The sequence below is a fragment of the Nelumbo nucifera genome, chromosome 7 (assembly GCF_055504915.1).
Source record: "Nelumbo nucifera cultivar China Antique chromosome 7, China Antique-T2T, whole genome shotgun sequence".
In the NCBI taxonomy this organism is placed as follows: domain Eukaryota; kingdom Viridiplantae; phylum Streptophyta; class Magnoliopsida; order Proteales; family Nelumbonaceae; genus Nelumbo; species Nelumbo nucifera.
The window spans coordinates 11,774,685-11,797,901 of record NC_142655.1 but is presented as its reverse complement, the minus strand read 5'-3'; the positions used below and the strand labels follow the sequence as shown (position 1 = coordinate 11,797,901).

Below are 23,217 nucleotides of genomic sequence, written 5' to 3'. Positions count from 1 at the left end.
TTTGTTGGTTTGACTTTAATTTTGGTTTCATGAAATAGATTTTTCAGATATTTATCAACAAAAGATTGAGATCTCATGCATCAAGTGTGTTATGAAAAAGTAACAGTCATTTTATTTGTAGGTCGCCAATGGCTGACTTGGTTTTGTCGCGAATTAATTAGATACTTGGTAGTTTTTCAGTTGTCATTTAGTCCAGAAACAAGTTGTTAGCCCAACTCATTCAATTAAATTTTACACAATCCTATTTTTAATTGGTCGTACTTCAATATTTATTAACATTTATAAACAAAATGAAATACAATAGTGCGCTAAGCACCCAAAATAGGAGGCTAGCATAGGTTAGTTGCCACTTCTTTATTCCTCTTACAAATCCCCCCTTGGGGAATTAAACCCCAATACATCTGATATATATATATATATACATTTTGATAAATAAAGAATTTATTAGAAAAAAAAAATCAAGAGCAACTATTACAGAAGACACTTGCAGAGGCAACCTCTCCAACCCATCAAACACTAAAAAGGATTACAGCTTGAGCCCAATACAAATGTTCCCTCGGTTCCCCTTGCTTGCTAAGCAGTCAGTCATAGCACTGGCAGATCTCCCTACCCATTGTATTCTAACATACAAGTTTCTCGTCAACCATTTGAATCTTTTAAGTTCATTTCTGAAGCACCAAACTGCAGTCTTGGATACTGTAACCACCCCACAACCACCTTAGAATCACCTTCTATTAATAGCTGCCTCACTCCAATCCATACAGAAAGTTGTACCCCTTGTAGTGCAGCTAATAGTTCTGCCCTTGTGGAGTCCCCCTCACCTAACAGGCCTGAAAATAGAAGAGCCACAGAACCACTTTCATTCCTTATAACCCCTCCCATCCCAGAAGGGCATGGGTTGCGCACTACTCCCATCAAAATTTAATTTCAAGAAGCCTTCACGTGGAGGTACCCAGCTCATGTGCATCTTTGTCTTCAATTTACTGAGCAGTGTTCATTTTGTGACTTATTTCCAGTTCCAAAGCTAGCTTCTTTTTTTTTTTTGATAAATGAAGAAAGACTTTACTATAAAGTGTATGGAACAGGCACAAGTGCCCTGTGGAGAGGCATGAGCTGCGACTTCTCCAAGGCATCAAAAACAAAAGCTTACTACAGAGATGCCCAATACAAGTGTTCCCTGTTTTCCCCTTTCTTGGCTAAGCTATCAGCCATAGCATTTGCTGATCTCCCCACCCAACATATTCTAATACACAGACTTCTTGTTAGCTACTTGAATTTCTTTCTTTTTTTTTATCAGTAAAGGAGATTTCATTAAGAAATTCAGAAAGATTACAGAAATGAGTAGCCTCGGCTACCCCACTAGAATTTAGAATTTTCCAACTAACTTTTAACTTTCCAGCCTTACAACTGAACCCAGAAACAATATTCCCTGTTAACCCCCTGTTTAGATAGCTGATCTGCAAAGCCATTTGCTGCCCTTGGAGTCCACTGAATTAATAACTGCATGTCCTTGGAAAAGCATTTAAACTTCTTAATTTCATTTCTGAAGAGCCAGGGAGTCTTTTCATTTTGCTTTAACCAGGTTATAACCACTTTGGAATCGCCTTCCACAACCAGCTTCCTCACTCCCAACTCCATAGCCTTTTGTATCCCAAACACCACTGCCTTTAGTTCAGCTCTAATGGAGTCTCCTCTTCCAATAGGTCCTCAGAACAACCCCACCACAGTCCCTTTGTCATTTCTTATCACCCCTCCAATTCCAGACATTCCTAGGTTGCCAAAGCTACTTCCATCAAAGTTTAATTTGAGGAAAACACAATCAGGGGGATGCCACTTGAATTTCTTAATTTCATTCCTAAAACACCACACCACCAACTCTGGTTTCTGTAACCATACCACAATCACCTTGGAGTATCTTTCTATTATTAGATGTTCCAGTCCTAGCTGTACTGCAAACTTCACCCCTTGAAGGGCAGCTAATAATTCTGCCCTAGTGGAGTCCCCCACTCCTAAGGGGCCCAAGTATAATATAACCGCATTTCCTCTTTCATTCCTTGTAACCCCTCCCATCCCAGAAGGACCTGGATTGCCTTGGTACTACTATCAAAATTTAGTTTCATAAAGCCTTCAGGACAGCCCAATTCAAACACCTCTTCTTAAGGGAGGAGGAGCTTGCCACTGCTGCCCAACTCCTCCAAAGATCATCAAAGGAAAAATTGATGAAAACGATACAGAGATTTCAGCCACAAGATGGCTCTATACAAGACACACTCCTTCAGTTCTTGTAGGCTTCGCTCTTTCTCTTGGAAAATCCTTGTGTTCCTTTCTTCCCACACTATCCATATTAGAGCTGCTCTTGCACACCTCAACATCATTCTTCCTCTTCTATGTCGCCAAGCAAGGGTAGACAGATCAAAAAGCATTCTTACTTCTGCTGGCCTATTCCACCTGCACCCAAAAATCAAGAAAAGTAAATCCCACAATTCTGCAGTAACTGAACAAGAGATTAGTGCATGATAACAATCCTCACCATGCGACCTGCAAAAATGCACCAGTTAGGAGAGATACAGAGAAAAGGTTTTCTCTTTTGTAGATTATTCGAGGTGTTTACTTTCCTATAGAACACTTCCTAGCAAAATGCCAAAACCTTGGGGGGACTAGGCCTGCACCAAACCTCCTTAATGGGAATCATCTGATGGGAAGAAGATCAACAAAGGGATTTAAAAAAAGAAGAACAAGAGAAAAGACCAAAGGGCCAAGAAGTCTAGATTCTATTGTCTGGTTCAAAGGGATTTAGACTCTCAATCTCCTCATCCCTTAACCCTCCATGGAACCCAAAATCCCAAATTGGTGACATAGGAGTTTCCAAAGGGAAAAATAATTTTTGAAACAGGCCCATTTTTTTATTGAGAGACAGTATACAAGGATGGAAAAAGGTCCTTCAAAGGAGCCTCTCCAACCCAAGGATCTTCCCAAAAGCGGACTGAATGACCACCACACACATCATACATGACGAAGTTAAGGAATTGAGGAAGAATACTATGAATTGCCTTCCAACTTCCAAGGTGTTGCCAATGTTGCCTGCCGAGATATTCCAGCATCCCATCCAATCTCTGATTGACCATGGATACTTCCCACCACCTTGTGCCACAGTCTCTCTCTTTATATTGGCCATCTCTACAACTATTTCCCCAATTATGCTGTATTTTTCTGCACAATAATTCCTATTTCCAAACCTCCCTCCTCTTTACACCACTTCCCATTTGATTAGATGATTCTTCCTACTCTCTCCCAATTCCCAAAGGAAATCCCTCATTAATTTTTCTAGCTTCTTGGTTTCCCTAGAAGCATGGTTTCAAATGTTGCAACAGTTCGCTAATGTCACCAGACATATGTCGATGTCGAGGCTCACCAACATGAAAATGGATGGTAATATAAAAATTACATTATTTCGGTCGACATTTCCTATATTTCGGAAATGTTGACCAAATCGGCCAAAATAACCAAAAAAAAGACAGTTTTTCCTATTATGTCGACAGGATTTCGACTAATGTACATTAATAATATAAAATATTAGTATATTATATTAATATAATACAGTATATTAATATAAATTATTCCATCAATAATTTCAATTTAATATTTCAAATAAATATATTTATATAAAAGAATTGACAAAAAATAAAAACAAAAGAATAAATTAATTACTTTAAAATATAAAACATAAAATATTTTTCGAGTAATAAAATATTAACTAGATAGTATTTTTAAAATATTTATTAAAATCAGAAAATGTTTATTAAATTTTATAATAAATCATATTCTAAATTTAATATAAAAAATCAGAATAAATTTATTAAATTTTATACTAAATCATAATTTATTATAAATTTAGTATTAAAAATCATAATAAATTCATTAAGTTTTACAAGAAATCAGAATTTATAATAATCTTAATACTACAAAAAGGAGAATCAGTTTATTAAATTTATAATAAAACATAATGTATTATAACTTTAATATTTAAAAAATCAGAATAAATGTATTTCTATTTACTAGTGTGAAAGAAATATATTAGAATTTATAATAAATCAGAACTAAAAATAAGAAAAGAAAATATAGGATAACCTTGTAAAAACATCAAAATGCATAATAAATCAGTAAGTCGTCATTTACTAAGTTGTTATTGATCTTAGTTTCTGAGCTTTATATAATGGTTGGGAATATGATAATAGTCTAGAAATATGTATTAATGCTTCTTTAATCATTTCACAAAATATCATTGCATATTTCCACATAGTTCATAATATTTCCACAATGTCTCTAATTCTTACAATATTTCCCCTCGACATTTCCGACATTTCTGACATATGTCCTATATTTTGGTAAGCGACATTTCTATCGACATCGACATTTTAAACCTTGCCTAGAAGGAAGTAAGTTGGTAGGTTAGCAAGGGTAGCTCTAATTAGGGTAGTTCTACCCCCCAAATATATGTAATTCTTCACCCATGAAGCTAACATCCTTTCAAACTTCGCTACAACTGGGCACCAAAATCTACTCTCCTTAGGATTTGCCCCTAGTGGGAGCCCCAAATAGATCATAGGCCATGTTGATATAGAACATTCTAAACATTCCGCAATTGCCTCCACCTCTCTATTCTCCAAATTTACCCCTTCTACACTGCTATTGTCAGGATTGACTCTCAAGTTGGACACCCTTCCAAATCCTTTCACCAAGAATTTTAGATTTTTCACCTTTTCAAGATCTCCCCCTTCATAGAGAATTAATAAATCGCCTACAAATTGAAGATGGGTAACTGATATTCCACCCCTTCCCACTCTCCACCCATTTACTAAATTCTCTCTCTCTCTCTCAGCTTTTGAGATCATTCTACTGAGCACATCAGCTATTAAGGTGAGGGTGAAAGAGGGTCTCCTTGTCTTACTCCTCTACTAGCTGGGAAATAAACCTTTACCACTCCATTAACCAACATAGAGAGATGACAAGAGTTGATGCAACCGTGAATCCACTTACACCATCTTTCTCCAAAACCACAATTTCTCAAGACTTCTAAGAGGAATTGCCAACCCACCAAATCAAAGGCCTTTTTCAGATCTAGTTTACAAACAAAACCTTTCCTTTTAAATCTTTTCATCTCCTCTAGGCATTCATTGGCTATCAAGATTTAGTTTGTGATTTATCTCCCTTGTACAAAAGCTCCTTGGACTTGGCTGATTAAGGAAGTACTTCTTTAATTCTCAAGGAAAGAACCTTAGCCAAAATTTTGTAAATACTAGTCACCAAACTAATTGGCCTAAAGTCCTTAGGGTGAATAGCATCGGTCTTCTTAGGGATTAGGGCTAAAAATGTGGCATTAACTCCCAGGCTCATTATGCTATTATCTGCAAATTCTCTAAACACCTTACAAAAGTCATCTTTTAGTATATCCCAACAATCTTGATAGAAGGCCATTGTAAATCCATCTGGGCCCGGTGCCTTAGCTACCCATCAAAAACACTACCTTTTTAATCTTCCCTTCCTCAAAGCTTCTTTCCAACCAGCTTGTTTTTTCCCGTCCTAAATTTGCCCACTCCAACCCTTCCAAAGGTAATCTCTCATTCACAGGTCTACCATAAAAAGATTTGAAGTGATTGACAAAAGTTTTGGCTATTTCCTCTTGATTAGTAATTACCTCCCCTTCTACTTCTAATTTGGCTACAAATTTTTTTCTTCAACGTCCATTTGCCAAATCATGAAAAAAAATCTGGTATTCCACCATCTTCCTTAATCCATTGATGCCTTGATTTCTACCTCCAACACATTTCCTCTCTTAGTAGCACATTTTCCAGTTCCTTTTTAAGATGTCTTCTCAACTCTCTATCTTAGTTATTCACCTTTTGTTCTTCCACTCTACCAAACTGATCTTTGTTCCATTCCTTCAGTCAGTATCTTAGCCTCTATAGTTTCTTATGGAGTCTCACTCCCTTCCATTTTATCTCACTTAACGCTTCATTCCACCACTCCTTCACCTTAGAATCAAACTCCGGGTGTGCTAACCACATGTTTTCAAATCTAAAGGGTCAAGGGCCACTTACAAAGGTTTCCACACCTATCTTAATTGGGTAATGATCAGAAGTGATCCTAGGAAAGGATCTAGAAATCAGGTTACCCCAATAACTCTCCCAATCTACGTTGAAAAAGGAACCTATCCAATTTCAAACACAAAGGGGTTTCTTGGAGGTTAGACCAAGTGAACTTGGTTTGCAAGAGTGGGATTTCCTTCAACTAGCATTCATCTATGAAACCATTAAATTTCCTTATGCTCATTGTAATTACCTATTGGGAATTACTAGTTTCATTGGAGAATCTGATTACATTGAAGTCCCCGCCTAGACACCAAGGACCATCCCATAAGCCATTAATTGCACACAACTCCTCCCACATTTCATTTCTCTCCTTGTAGGAATTGGGTCCATACACATTAGTTAACACCCAAGTAAAGCCATCCTCCACATTTTTTGAATTTGATAAAAACAGAGAATCTTCCTATCAGTCCCTCTATAGGTTCCACTATCTCATCCTTCCAGACCATTACTATTCTTCCTGATGCTCCCCATGACGGAGCTGAAGCCCAACTTATCCCCCTTGATCTTCAAAAGCTTCTAACCCATCTTCCATCTATTTTAGACAGTTTCGTCTCTTGCACCATTACAATGTCAGGTTTTTCCCTCCTAAGTCTTTTATTACTCTTTTATTTCTTGCACTCCCTAGACCTCTCCATTTCCAACTCATAATTTTCACCATTAACTCTTTTCTAAAGCCCCTCCTATCTCCTTCTCTTCTCCTTACCTAAGAGTATTCCTCCTCTCTCCCCTTCCACTAAATTCTAGGTCCCCCTCAATGTCAGTCATTAATCTTTCCACTTCAATTATTTTTTCTTTTTGGTTTCCCTTTTTCTTCTCATTTTTCCCATGGTATTTCTTCAATTCTTCCATCTCCTTATCAAGACCAGTCCTCTTATTCCTCTTATCAATTACCAATGTCGACTCTTTATTTTTGCTCTCTTTTCCTATATCAGCCTCTACCTCCCTCCTAGCTGCTCCCCCCCCCACCCCGTTGTTCTCTTCCATGTATCCTTCCTTTAATCTGAACTCCTCAAAGTCCATCACTACCAATCTCCATATTCTTTCTACTTCGCCCAATCCTTTCCTGGTTTCATACCCTACCTTTTCTTTCAACTCCTTGTCATTGCCTTCAGCATCCTTAGAATCAACACTACTCCCTTCAGGATGAGATGCCAGAGTATCTGAAAAAGGCTCCTCAGCACACGAGTTAGTACCAAAAACCAAATGGGCATTCATACCTGGGCACCCACCAGACAAAGGAGGACTGTTTGGATTTTGAAGTGGAGGTATTACAGCTGAAGCCATATCCTTCCCCTTATCCGGACAATGCAGTGGAGTGTCTTGGGTTAGATAGACATCCCCATCTGATCTTGCTATGATAGGACCTTTTTCTCATAACTCCCTTTCCGGTCTTCCATGATCAGCCACATGGGATTCCTGTCCCTCCGTACTATCCCCCAAACAGTGCTGCCTGGTGGGGTTAGCTCCCTCAACGATGGGGGATGTAACTTGCGCAGCTTCGTCAACACCTGATTCAATCCTCCCCCCATGAACCAATGTAGTCTCTTTTTAACCATCCTATGATTGCATAACAATCTCTATCAATCATAATATATTTGTAACTTGGGAATTTTGTTATCCTTAAGCCATGAGGTATAGCCTAACAACTCTGCTCCAATTGAATCACCAAACTCAATCAGTCTGAAATAGTTAACAGTTTCTTTCCAACTTTCTGAGAACTCACTTTATTCCACTAGGTCCTGGATTCCTCACACTTCAGCCATCAAAATTTCAGCTTTATTTGCTTAGAGTAAGGGGGTCCATGGAATACAGAGGAGTTTTTAACAGATAAAGATACCAGTCTATGAATTCCTTACAACATCATCAGTAGTAAAAGAAGAAAAAGCATCCAAGGTCTTCACTCAATGTGCTACTTTTACAATGATATTCTCCAAGGTGGCTTCTCATAAGTGTTCGTATTTACAAAGTCATTTTCTATTGTATTCTTCTATAATTCTAATTAGTACCCATAAATTTCAACAATTCAACTGAACTCAACTTAACAAAGCCTTGTCCCAACATATTGAGTCACATGAATCTTGATCCACAATTCTATGCTATTCAATGCTATGTACATTCCTGTTTAATGGAATGTGCTTTTTTCCAAAAAACAAAATGGGCATGTCCTTTTTGGTCCCCCTAGATCTAGACCATTCAACTTGAAATGGATCATTTCTTCTTATCGGTGCAGTAAATGATCCTTTATATGCACATGATCAAACCATCTTAGTCTACTTTCTTTCATTTTATCACCTACAGGGGTAACTCTTATATACCCATGAGGCCATGAAGATGTTAACTTACAATCTCATTTTATCATCATCAATATCAAAAGTTTCCTACCTGCCTCATTCATTTTTTTTTTGGAATCATTTTTTCTTAACTTCACAAAGCTTTGCTCCATGCAACACTGCTGGCCTTATGGCTATTTCATAAAACACTATTCATCTTCCTGTCTCTGATCACATGCAACACTCCAAATGCAGCCCTCCATTCAAATTGCTCTAATGTTATGTGCTACCACATCCTCAATCTCTTCCTTGTTAAGAAGCAAAGAACCAAGGGAGCATGAGGTCACATTGAGGCATCTCTTGATCTCTGCAAATATTTTATTTTAGCCCTCATCTTAAAACCTCTTGATTAGCATATTTCCATAGATTTGGTTTTGTATTTAATCCTACTCTAGTTTGTTAAGCCAAACCATGCCATCAACAAACAATGTACACCATGGAACCTCATCTTAAATATGCTTAATTAACCTATCCAATTACCAATGCAAACATATAGCTAGGGATGATCATGGGCCAGGCCAGGATGGACCCAGGCTGGGCTTAGCACATATGTCAAGGACTCTATTCCAGGCCTGAACCCAGCCTGGTCCACACTCCGAGTCTGAAATATAAGCCTGGGCCTGGGGTTACATGGGCCTGGTCCAGGCCAGACCAGGTTCCAGGCCATGATTTTAAAAAACATCATATTATTTTCCTTTTTCTTCTGATCCACCACAAAAAGATTATTTTCCTTTTCATATATTCATTTATAAATTATAGAAAAAGAGGCACACAGTAAAATCCATCCTTCACTGAAACCCACTCTACAGCCTTGAGAAAATAAAATAAAACCCACTCTAAAGTCTAAACAAGTGTCTTATCTTCCTATTTAGTTATCAAAAGAAGAAAGTAAAAAAAGCACATACCTTGGTTTTCCATTCTAAAACTGAGTAGCAAAAAAGATTAAACAAATCAAAAGTGACTGCTGCAAATCCCAACAGCAGCAGCCCCCTTGCTCACAGAAACTCATTCCTGTTCAAAGTTTGATATCTTAAAATATTCTCGCATCACATGAATTTCCCAAGGAAGAGCACTGAGCATTGCAGAGGCATACATATCTTAAAATTGGGATCCATCTCCTTCCTCATACTAATCAATCTATTCAAAATCACAGTCCCCATGAGTCCAATTGCAGCAAACAGAGTTCCATTGTACACAAATGTCCCAAATTTACTGAGGATACTGCATACTCCTGATTCAAATATGCACCAACTCCAACTAGTTTCTCCATAAAGGGGAACTGCAGGCCTGCAGCAACCCTTGATATCCATCTGTTCAAAAATAACCCTAGAATTCTTAAACATGAAGATGATGGTGATGATGCTGATTGATCCTCAGAATCTCTGCTACCACTATAACCAGAACTCAACTCATCATTGCCACCTTCACTTATTCCATGGCTAGCTATGCTGCCTCCATTACCTCTGCACCAAAAACTTCAAACTTTCCACGGGAGCTGGTATTAAAAGTTAGGAGAAAGGAGAAAGAAATTTTTCAAGGGGAAGTAAAGGACGAAGAGAGAGATCCAGAAAAAAGGGACTTTGATTGATAGTATGCCGGTTTCCAGGGAGATTGCAGCGGTTAGAATGAGGAAGATATTGGACCTATACATGCCGCCATGCCTTCAGATTAGGGCCTTTCAAACTCCACCAAAATAAGAAAATATACATGTACAAATTATAAATGTATTTCAGGTAGAGCCTGGGCCTGGAAATTTATGGTCTGGGTCAGGCCGGGCCAAGAATGATCACCCCTCACATATAGGGGTAAGTGCTGGCACTGGTTGGTTTTGAATTGACAACAAGCTCAATGAATTTATGTCTCAAAAAGGAGACGAAGAAAGGAATACATCATGCAAGAAGAAAAGAGATACCAAAAAAAAAAAAAAGGATCACAAAACCATATACGGTCATACTACAGCCTTCCCATCCTAGATAAATGAAAAAAAAAAAAAAGAACTCCCCAAGTAAAAAGGAACCCAAATACATTATAACAGCTCTTTTTTTAAGTATTTCAACTCTGAAAGTTCTATAAACTGTCTTTTCATTTCCATTTCAGATCTTAACCTTACTTAACCATCATTTATCCACCAAAAGTCATATTTCAGCAGACACTATGCTCACACACCATTACAGTATAGCTGTTACACTTATCTTCCCCAAAACTCTTACTACCAATCTGTTATGCCTGAAATTATTAGGAACTATCACAAAAATAAATTAGTTTGTTCATAAATCCTCATATTGTTTGATGATATTAATGGTCTATAGCACTAAATGTAAACAATTAGGCATTCTTTTCCCCTTGGGAAAATATACCAATATCCTATTTTCTTTAACTTTCCCTGGGAAGACCCTAAAATTTCCCCCGTATTACAAATACTTTGCAAATTTTCCTAGAAACTTAATATTTAAAGCTATATTTGTGAAATATCCAGAGATAACCTCTTCATATGGTAGTATTTATAAGGATATCAAAATCATGAAACTTAATCCAGACTAGAGAAAGAACAACATAGGACTTCAATACCCAAAAGAAAAGCAGCATACTTCCTCTAGCAAAGAATGTTTGTGAATGGAAATCTAATACATTTAATATGAAAACCTTCTCATTCACATATATGATACCCAGATACCTGTACAAGGGTACTGTCATATCAGATACTTCAATTTTTAGCATAAATTTTGTATCCAATACCAAGATTTGAAGTATCGAAATGATTGATATGATACTCGCAATACAGGGCATATAATCTCTGTGTCCATGGCCAGGGATACAGGATACAGCACGATTAGATATGTATCCCATGACTCGTGCGTACCCACACAATACTTCTCCGCATCGGGCCCTATCGGTTGTGATTACAATCCGATGCGCATTGATATAGAAGCATACCAGTCACAAAATTGTACATCGACCGCTTTTCAATTGTTTTTGGACTTTAATAAAAATTGAAAATTATAATTATAAAAAATGAATCATATTTTGCCTACCTTAAATGAATCATATGTTTTATTTTACATATAAATTATGTGTTAAAAATGAAAACATATTTATTATTTGAAAAAATATAGTTATTAATTATATAAAATACTAAATAAATTTCCCACAAAAATTAAAAAAAAATTGAAAACTATAATTATAAAAATTGAAATAGAATGACAATTATTATACGATGTGTACATGTTCCAGAGTCCCGGTATTGTTGATTATAACGATTCTCTTCATATACCTATTAAAGTGTGCATTTATGATTTATCATGTCTTTTTACCTTATTCATAGATATTTCAGCTTTAGATTTAGTGTTATTAATGTATTTGTGATTTGTATGCATTTCCCTAGCATATCCAACCGTTTCCATATCTTTTGTTGTATCAATGCATTTCCCAAGATGGAGTCCCTCCATATGATTCTCACGTGGTTTGAGGTTGTATCAGGACCCAAGATTAATCTTCATAAGATGGAGCCCATCCATATGTTTGTACCTTATTTCTATAGTCCTTGTTGTACACTATCATGTATTCTTTCTTTCTCATTTTCTCTTCTTTGCCCCGCAATGGCATTTCTGTAATATCTATCTATAGGGTGGGGTCGACTGATTCTGTTTTCACCCTAAACTCTCTTGTACAAACTGAATGTGTGACAAGTTGATCTGAAGGGTCTCTCTAAAGAAGGCAAGTTATTTGGTGGGTAGGACCAGCTTTATTGGTTTGGACAATATGGACAGAAAGAAACAAAAGATTGTTTGAAAACATGTGTTTCGGAGGAAAATTTATGTAAACGTTTTTGGGGTAGGATGTACTCATGGGTAGGAACACATAAATGATTCAGGAATAGACCATATAACTCTTTTTATAATTCTGGGGATCTTTTTGTATCTATGCACACAGGGTAAACAATACAGAAGATGTACAGCTTTTAATTGGGAACTGCACAACTCCTTGTTGTGCAGATTTGGTTTGCTTTTTGTCTAATATATTACTTTACCTTTTCTCTCAAAAAAAAATCCATGTGTTTCCCAAGTGTATTCATATTTGTATCCGTATTGGAGCTGTTTGATACCATATAAATCCATGTCCCTACTATCCTGGTAACTTAGATTCATTCACATAACCTACAAAGAGCAACAAATGGCAAGATACTTACACCAATTGTACAGCCATAGCCGGAGGGAACCACTTCTTTAGCTTTTCAAATTTTGCTATTCCTTGAACTGCAGTGACTGGGATAGCAAAGAAAATTGTCAGAACCATTGCTGCAAGAAAGGCTCCAATTTTGTAGAGTGGTAGATGAGCATATGGGATAGCCAAATTACTCCATAGAACATCCCTTGGTTCTGGAGCCATTTCTGTTATCCATGAAAGTGGATTTGCATGATGCTGAGATTGGGCAGCAAGTGTAGCACCCCACCGTGTCTTGAAGGACACAAATGCAACAGGCAACTCCTAGAAATGAAAGGTGATAATTGGTTAGAAAAATATTGATCCATCTAAGATCATAAAGAGAAAACTGAAAATGGAAAATATAACACTATATGATTAAAAGAGAATAATTAACTACGTTCTACAGAAACTTATATTTGTTGAGGAACAGGCTCACAAACCATATATAAGAAAATTTGCAAATTCATTTTCATTCGAAGAGAACATATTAGGTAATTTCAATACAGTGCAGAAAAAATGAACTGAACAGATAAGATATACCTGCATACATACAATCATGCAGAAAATATAACACTGTCAACTCAAAGGACAGAGTGCACAAAAATGGACTGTAAGAACCTTACGCTTACAGTGAATCGTACTTACACAGAATGCTTAATTGAGTTCTATTTGTTTTACATCCTTTAGCATTGGGTACTTCCTAACCCCATAGGGTTCATGTGTGATGTCCATAAAATTATGCTCTTTTCTAAATGTACAACTCAATCCCCACACCACAAGGTATAGTGCTAAGGGAAAGTATCAAAGTATACATTTTCCATATAAGTATTTTTCAAAAAAAAAATATTAGTTACCAAAAAAAAAGAGTTGTAAGAGGTACCCTTAAAGCATCTGTGCACTGCCAACCAAGAATATAGCCTTCCCATAAGACCTTTGCTACATAATCTGCCACATTAATCTTCTCAAAAATCTTTGCACTTCCTTCTTGACCATACCATCCAGACCAGAGTCAATGGAATTATTCACCAAATTACTTCCCCCTCCTACTAAGTCCTCTGACCTGCCGGTTCCATGGAAAGTCTTCCATGCTTTCATTTCTCTAAATGAAACTTGAAACTATGTTTACCAACAGGTGGCATATATTAAAAACGAAGGGGGGAGGTTAAGAGTTTTAGCAGAAGTCTTGGTTTGGTGCATGGTTTAGTCTTTTTTCCTTCAAGGTCTTGTTTCAAGTCCATCTTATCCTGGTTGGAATAGAAGAGAGACCTTTTTGTAGTCAATGTTTGATAGAGGGTGAAGCTGTTGGCATTTGCTGGTTTTGCAGTTTGGTTAAGCTTTTCTGTTGTTTCTGGTAAAAGCCCTGGGAGGGATTGGTTTTATTTTATCATAATATATATATATATATATATAATTAAAATGAATTATTCATGAAACATCTATAGCATGTGACAGTGACATTGAATAATCTGGAAACTAACAACAGTAGTACTGTTAATCGGGTGGGTGGAGTTGGTATTGATTGGGACAGTGTAAGGTCGAGGCAGGTTCTGTAATTCATTAAGTTGGATTGAATTCAATAGCAGGTGCCTTGGGGTCAAGTTTGGGCAGGCAAACCCATAACAAAATCAACTCTCTAACATCCCTAATTAGGCATAGTCTTCTCCTATAGCATCTTACCAAGTTTCCATTAAATCCTATTCAATACATAGGTTACCATGATAGTAAGAATAGAAGCTAGTGTTTAGCCTACATTCATATGGTTTTAAAACCACAAACAAGAGCCAATAAGTTTTCCCACTTATTTCAGACAATTACAGAAAAAGATCATAGAAAAAGCTTTTCCTTAATAACAATTAAAATTAGACCCCATTAACAATGTAAAGATGATAAAGAGAAAATTAACAATTACCTACATAAAACTTCAGCACGTATCCACATTACACATATCCATAAAAAATAAGGCCACTACCCACTGCTGGTCTGGGCTATTTGGTGGACAGTATAAGGGCCTAACCTCTGGCTTTTTTCTGCAAAAAGTGACCACTCTCATACTTGAACCCGGCATTCTCATGCTTATCAGCCAAAGAATTTACTATCATGCCAAGCAATGACCCGTACATATCACACATACACAGACCAAAAAGGACATAGGTTGAAGTAATGAGAAATGATAAAAGGGCTCACAATTTAACGATAAATATGGTAGTAAACAAAACAGACTAGCATAACAGGATTCATGTAGCCAACCACATATAGTTAGTGCAACACTTAGATGATGATGGTGCTATATGTCAAAAATTGCCAGGGGACATGATATTCTTGGGTTCTTGTGTTCCTTTAGTCTCACAAACATGGTTCTTTCTCATGCACCTCTTTTTTCCAAGCCCTTCATCTCAACCTCCCATGTTTTTTTCCAGTAAAAGCCATTTGGAAATGGCCAAAGCCACCTAAAATAAAAGTTTGTTCTTGGGAGGTGGTACATTGGAGAATTAATACTTTTCAGGTATTTAAAAGGAAAAAACCTAATGGTTGTCTTATTCCAAACAAGTGGTTCCTATATAAAGCAAGCAGCGAGACTACTACTCTTTTACTAATCACATGCCCCACTGAATAGCATGGGGAGACTATATGATAATTCCTCCTTTAAACCCTCTACACAGAGAGGGATAGTCACAGGGGTTGTCTTAGAGGGGCTCTCCTATGGTCAATATGGGAAGACAGCAATAGTCAAATTTTAGGGAAGTTTCCCACTCAACGGAAGTGGTAACAAAATATTTTGATAGGAATGGCCTCCTTGGCCAAAACTGTCATTGTATGTTTCATTGATGACATAAAGAGGATGGTCCAATGTATCAAATTGCTCCACTACAAGGACAGTAAGTGCTTCCCTTTAGAAGGCTCCTAACGGAAATCATGTAAAGCTTAATTTTGACGGAAGCAGCATTGAAAAATCTGAAATCCAGGAATTTCAAGCATCAGTAGGGTGTTAAGAAAACAGTGATGGTGAAGATTTGTACTCTGGACTTATAGGCCAAGAATAGTCATTGTGGGCTGAACTCTTAGTTGTATACCAGGGTATGAAGCTGGTGAAGACCCTAAATTTTAATGATTTAATCATGGAAGGTGATTCTAAGCGTCATTGTAAGCTTCTTGTAAAACAACAACCCAAGACTTTAGCTGTAGCATCATCGGATGAAAAGTTGCACGAGACTTATAAGCTCAACTTCTGTGGATAAAAAGGGAGGCTAACTGCTCAGCTGACCTTTTATCAAAATAAAGGGTCAACATGGAAAATTTGTATTGAGGAATGACAATTGGGAAATGCTTATGGTAATAATATATGATGTAAACCAGAGTTGCTTGGGGTGCTGGAACTTCTTCACGTAAATTAGGCTTTCTTCTCAATTAATAAAACAAAGTAACCAGTAATCAATTGAATAACTCTAATGTACCTAGAAAGTAACTTCTAGAATGAGGAAAGCACAACTATTGATTTCTCAAAATTCTTGTGTTGTAACTATGGACCCAAACTCTGACTTTTCTGCACAAAGTATACACACCAGATGTTTTGCAAAAAGTGGTCAGAGACTCAAAACTACATTCTCATGCTTGCTAGTCCAGGATGTTACCATTGCACCAAGCCCTTTCATATGACACACACATAAGCAGTTGAGAAAACAAACCAAGTAACTTCAATATACCTAGAAACTGACTTTTAAAATAAGGAAAGAACCACAATTGATAGAAAAATCTCCTCATGTAACATTGATAGACAAAAAACTATAAAATGAAACTAATCCAAAGTAGGAAACTGCTTTATTCTAGAATTATCTAACTTACCGGTGAATCCTCAACATCTTTTCTACAGTAGACCATCTGATAAGATTGATAAGAATATGGATGATGCTTGGAGAAGAACTGTTCTACACAACACTCATGAGACTTATGTTCAGTGCAGAATGGAATTTCTCTTACTAAAACTGTGAACTGCTCAGGCCGATTCCTAACATTGCAAAGGCATTTAATCCTTTTCACCGATATCTCATTGTACTCCTAAGATGAAACAGTACAAAAAGGCACCATGTATATCAAACCATAGAAAGTCCAAATGAGCAACAAATATAAAAATCTTCAAAAATTTTTCAACCAAAACAGATGGTCCAATTGAGCAAGAGAAAGTCATGCAAATTGAAAGGAGATAGGCGTAAATTTTGGGATTACATATAAAAAATGAATGGGAAAGATACATTTTTGTACGCTAAAAGTATCATCCAAAAAGACCAATGCAACTGGAAATTATCAACCACCACAGAAATTTCATTCTTCTCATCAAAATAATCCAGTAAATTAAATAACATATAGTTTTTGCTAACAAGAAAATGTCACTAATATTATCAAGGGCGGTAACTGTTATGCACAACATAAAAGAATAATAAAGCATTCTATTGATTATATGATATTTCTTATTATATTCCTCATGGAAATGGTCAATTAAAAACATTAGCAGTTATTATGATGTTGTAATTCCTGTTTAGATTTTATGACATTATGTACTGACAAGGTTAAAGGCATTTAATAATCAATAGTTTTGTTGTCTTACTACAGGGGAGCATCTGGTTGTCAGCTTTTCATCATCCAGCTCCTACAGAAAATGACTTACAATAGACCATTAGCTATGCCATTGGTACAGGTTATGATAGCTTCTTGTAGGGAAGTTATGTCACAAATCACACTTATTTCCTGTATACCAATACACACTTTCCCATGTAGATCTAAATATTATGGTGATGCTTACATGCACCACTTTATCCCATGCCAATATACTTCACTTTTCTAGGCATGGGGGCTTTGAAATTTCCCTCGGGTGTGAACCAAGGACTCTCCAATGGAAAAGATAGTAGAAAAGGAAAAAACAATAATCCAATTTGATAATAGTGAAAAAGAAGAGAGAAAGAGAGATCTTAGTGAGAAGAGAAGAAGAGATGGGGAGAAGCCAATAATGATCTGGCCACCCCACCCATTATCTTATATACACATAAAAAAGATTAATAACAAAGACTATAGTGCCCTTAATGGGGAAGCTACTGTTCATAACATAAAAAACAGCTCAAAAAAAAACAACATAAACTAATGGGCCTTGGGCCCAATAACACTAACTAATGATTATAAACAAGAAAAACATAAGAAACTACTGAGTGTCCCCCCTCAAGTTGGGAGTAGATGTCACACATTCCCAACTCGTATAGATCATGTTCAAGATTATTTCTTGCAACTCCTTTTGTGAGAATATCAGCTAGTTGTAAATCAGATGCGACATATGGTAGGCACCCTTTCTCTTATGAAATGTCTGTCCACCTCTATATGCTTTGTTCTATCATGCTAAATTGGGTTACGAGCAATGTTAATTGTTGCTTGATTATCACAGTACATCATAGGTTATTCTGCATCAACTCCAATCTTTCCCAATAAGGACCGAACCCAAAAAAGATCTAAAACACCAAGTTCCATAGCTCTATATTCAGCTTTTACACTCGACCTAGCTACAACTGATTGCTTCTTACTTTTCCCAAACCAGATAACCTCCAACAAGAGTACACACTCCTGATGTAGATCTCCTGTCATCTGGGCACCCTATCCAACCAACATCTATGTAAACTTCCAGCTTCAAATTTTAACATCAAACTGGTGAAGAGGCCAATCAAAAGTAGCAGCTAGAAACAACAAAACTCGAACATAAGTCATTTTAACCACAGGAGCAAAAGTCTCAAGGTAATCAATACCATACATCTGAGTATGGCCTTTAGCAACCAATCGAGCCTTAAACCTCTCAATAGTGCCATCAGAATGATATTTGATAGTGAAAACCCATTTACAAACTACTGGTTCCTTCCCTATAGGCGGGTCCACAATATCCCAAGTATGGTTTTTATGCAAAGCATCTACCTCAGTCATCATAGCATCCCTCCATTCAGGTTTGGACAAAGCTTCTAGTACAGACCTGGAAATCAAATGGTAGGGCTGTTCACGGGTCGGGTTGGGTCGGTTTACAGGGGTTTTCCCAACCGACCCGACCTGGTCGGGTTACATGAGGTGGAAACCGAAACCGACCCACTGATAGGCAAAACCGACCTGGTCGGTTTGAGTCAGGTTGGGTCGGTTTGGGTCGGTTTCGGTTTTGCTCCTGTACAAAAATGATAGAGAAGCCTAGAACTAGGACACCTAATTCTAGTTGTAATTGCCTAATGGGTTGCCTATTTGGTGTAAAAGACTAGAGAAATTAGGATAGATACAATTTAGTTAAATAAGAACTAGAAGATAGGGATGTTCTAGTTCTAGTAGAAGACTAGTTAAGTAGGAAACTAGGAACTACCGAACTAGAAAACTAATTGGTTTGGTTTGGTTCGGGTCAGTTTTGGTTTTCTTATGTGAAAACCGAAACCAACCTGATATATCAGTTTATGATTTTGCCCAACCCGAAACCGACCGGTGCTGATGAAAAACCGGCCGACTCGGGTTGGGTCGGTTCGGGTTGGTCGGGTTGGTCGGGTTGGGCCTTCTTATGAACAGCCCTATCAAATGGGTATAAACAAAGGCAAGGAAAGAATAATAGGTAGGGAATAGAAGGCTATAGGGCAGGTGTTTGGAGATACAATGTGTTGTACACTTCTACTTGCCTTTGCGAAGGGCACTAGGAAGGTCAAGGTCTGGGAAGGTAGAAGATGGGTCAGAAGAAGGCTGACCTATTACCTCAATAGTGATGGGAGGTGCAAGAGGCTCTGTTGAAGGAGTGGAAACAACTTGCCCATGCCTGAACCATTGTCTTTGGTACCACCTTTGGACAATAGGGTGTGAGGGAAAAATAGGAGATTGAACTAGAGGAGGAGGAGGAGGAGGAACATGTAAGGAAGGCACAGTGGAAGGAAAGACATTAGGAGAAGAGGACTCAACAGAAGACTCACAAGAAACTGGAAGAGAAACAACTGGAGACATAGAAAATGGTTCCTCGAAATGCTCCCCTTCAGGAGAAATACCAAAAAAAGGAATAGACTCAGCAAATGTGACATCCCTCAAAACAAAGCAGGTGCCACGAACCGGATCAAAACAACAATGTCCCTTCTGTGTGGAGGCATATCCCAAGAAGGCACACTTATGTGCTTTAGGCTCAAATTTATGTCTCTGATGATTATAAACATGAACATAACAGGTGCGTCCAAAGACTCCTAGGGGAAGGGAAAAATGATTTCCATCCGGAAAGAGAAGGCTAAATTGGGTTTTGAAACCCAGAACCTGGGAGGGCATACAGTTAATCAAATATGTGGCAGTAGGGATGGAATCCCCCCAAAATTTAATAGGAACATCAAATGCAAAAATGAGGCATCTAGCAACCTCAATCACATGGCAGTTCTTCCTTTCCGCCACTCCATTTTGTGAGGAGTGTAGGAACAAGAATTCTGATGAATAACTCCAAAAGTCTCAAAGTAGGATGAAAGGTTCTTCTAAAAATATTCCTTAGCATTATCAAACTGGAATGTTTTGAGCCGTGTTAAACTAGGTAAGAACAAGTTCATGAAACTTTTGCACAATAGTTAGTACTTCATTCTGGGATCTCATGAGGCAAATCCATGTATAACGAGAATAATCATCAATAAAGAGGATAAAGTACTTGTAACCCCCCATAGTAGGCAAATGATATGGCCCCCACACATCAAAGTGCACATATGAAAAAGAGAAATAAATCTTTTATTGCTTACTGAATAAGAATGTCCACAATGCTTCGCAAGTTCACGAGACTCACAATGAAGACTCGATAAAGACATTCCCTTAAACATATTGAGAAACAATTGACTTAAAGCAAAAAAAGGTAAATAACCAAACCGAAAATGACATAACATGACTCTATCAATAGACTCTAATAAGACAGACTCCAAGGCTACTCCATTAGGTGGTCCAAGACTTCTATCAAGTGTGTCCAACAAGTATATTCCACTCGCCTCATGGCCACTCCCAACCGTCCTCTGGGATTTCAGGTCCTGAAAAACACAATGGGTAGGAAAAAAGGTTATGCTATAGTTCATGGATTTAGTCAAGCTACTAACAGATAAAATGTTGGTATTAAGCTTGGGGACATAGTTGTCAAGGCGACACCTAGGCGGCTAGGCAATTTTTAGAAGTCGCCTCGCCCAACGCCCAGGTGTTTTTGTATTAGTCTCTCACCCATATATATGCTATACTATTTTTTTGAATGTGCATAAGTGTATTATATCACTTTATTGGTTTGTTTTATCTTATTAGAATACACCCTGTTGTATATTATCATTTTTTTATTAAAGTAATTCTCTTTTACATTAAAACTGCAAAAGTTTCTTTGGGTTTGAGTCTGAGATCGAGAGCTGAGAAGAGAAAACGATGACTAGGAAGTTTCCATTGTTCAGTCCAAGTAGTCCAAGACCTCCAGGTACGTTTTTTCCTTCTTCTTCTTGAATTATTTTTGGGATGAAACAGGGGCTCTACCTCCTCCTCCTTCCTAAAATCACATTGGTACTCCTTTCTTACTTTTAACAATCCTCCATTTTTTTAGCCTGAAATATCTCCACCCCCTTAAACATAGTCCACATCATCCTCTTGGACAACTTATGTTGGAAACGAAACAGGAGCTCCGCCCCCTTATTTTTCACTCTGTTCTTATCTGCAATCCCCCATTTTTGTTGGCTTGGATGTTAGCTATGGCATTTTATGTTTTATTCGAATGATTTTATTGCTAATAGCTAGCATACAGGTATGTTGGTTAGTATAAAAAACCAAAAAACATAGCTTAAGAGGGGTAGGGATATATATTTTATACTTTCAAATTCTATCGGCTAGGCGATTGAGCACCCTGTGGTCGCCTAGGCGCCTTGACAACTATGCTTGGGGACATGAAGAACAGAGGATAAGACAAGTGCTTTAGAGGCTTTGACATCTCCTTTGCCAAAGATGAGAGCAAGAGACCCATCAGCAAGGGATATCTTCTCTACCAGAGAGGAGTTGATATATACAAAAGAGGTTAGATAAACTGGTCATATGGTCTGATGCACAAGAATCAATAATCCAAGGGATTTATGATTACTTGAAATAGTAGCATGATTTGCAGAAAAACGAGTACCTGAGTGAGCAAATGCGGATGATGAGGTGTTGCCTAAAGGGTTGGAAGCTGAAGCAGTGGTCTCCAAGTGATTAAGTAACCTCCCATACTTCTCAAATTCTGCCTTCACTGCTGCCAGCTGCTCCATAGATGGTCTTTCTTCACTTTCCTTATTTCCACCCTTAGGCACTATGGCAACATTAGCATTCTTAAGCTTCCCAGTCTGACTATTCTTCTTATTAAAGTTTCTGTTATTGTTGTTCTAAAACCTATCCAAGAGAAGATCCGGATGAAGTTTCCAACAAGGGTCCTTAGTGTTAGAATGCTCGAGTCAGGGGCATTTTGGTCATTCTGGTGTATCTTATTGAAAGTGAAATGTCTATTGTATCTGAGTTTAAGTTATGTGTCCCATCTTCTATGAGGGACAAAATTGTCTTTCTTGTAACTCAAGTTTTTCATGAATAAAAGTCAAGTGGGTCGGTTAGGAGAGTGACTTTTGAACATCCTCTCTTCTAGTCTGGCCGAACACTCTTCTCCTCTCCTTCTTCTTCTTCTTTCTCTTTTCTTTCTTCTTTCTTCTTCTCTACTTTGACCTAGAAACAACTAGGGTTTATTCACATGGTATCAGAGCATTAAGGTCTGGTGTTCGTTTTCTTGCTGATGTCTTCTTCCTGGGTTCGCCGCCAGCTTCACAGTAGGTTTCATCATCCTACAGCTGATCTGATTGAAGACTCGATAAAGGGCTGAAAAGGAGTTGTCGTTTTGAGGGCCTGGAGGTGAGAATGCCTCTGGCCAGTGCTGTGGTGGTCGTTGAAGTGGTATACTAGACCCTCTATTCAGTGTACGAAGAGGGCTGGTCATATACAGGTATGGACACTGCTGTCGTGTGCTCAGAAATGGACTGTGAATGCTGATTTTTATTTTTTGTGTGCTTCGAAAGTTAGTTGTTGTGGTGCTAGGTGAAACTGATACACATATCAGTCATGTCTTTTTTTTGTGTTTTCTTGCTCACATGTGTGCTGAAAGAAGAGTGGTAGACTGCTGATGTCCACGACAGCAGTGGTGTGGTGTTGATTGTGTTGTGGTGGCTGACATATCTATGTTTTTAAATGCTTAAAAGTGAACCCCTAGACCTTGTGTGTAATCAATTCTGCAGTGTGCAGAACAAGTGTTCGATGAAATGACTGAGTAATTTCAGTAGTGGTGTGTTGGTGGTAAATGGTCCTGCACTGTGCAGTCCAAGTGTTTGATGTGTTGACTGAATGATTTCAGCTTTAGAGTGTAGTGTGTAATGTGCAGTTGAAGAAAGTGGGTTGGGGGTATTGTAAGTGAGATAAGTCTTGTGACAAGTGTAAGATTGTGGAGTATATTCAGAGGAGACATAATTGAGATGGCTTCAACTGTAGTTGGGAAT

General features: G+C 37.7%; 1 protein-coding gene across 5 annotated transcripts in view; it reads right to left on the bottom strand.

The window, feature by feature from the left end:
* LOC104608838 (Early-responsive to dehydration stress protein (ERD4)) overlaps window positions 1-23,217 on the bottom strand; it is a 66,438-nt gene that overhangs the window by 28,558 nt on the left and 14,663 nt on the right. For 4 of the 5 annotated variants that reach the window (XM_088891409.1, XM_088891408.1, XM_088891407.1 and 1 more), the window contains 2 exons: window positions 16,523-16,735; window positions 12,666-12,964 (listed from right to left, as the gene is read on the bottom strand). In XM_088891409.1, the coding sequence (XP_088747535.1) occupies window positions 12,666-12,964; window positions 16,523-16,735 (512 nt within the window). The remainder of the gene's footprint in view (window positions 1-12,665; window positions 12,965-16,522; window positions 16,736-23,217) is intronic. The other variant, XM_088891405.1, reaches the window with a different exon arrangement.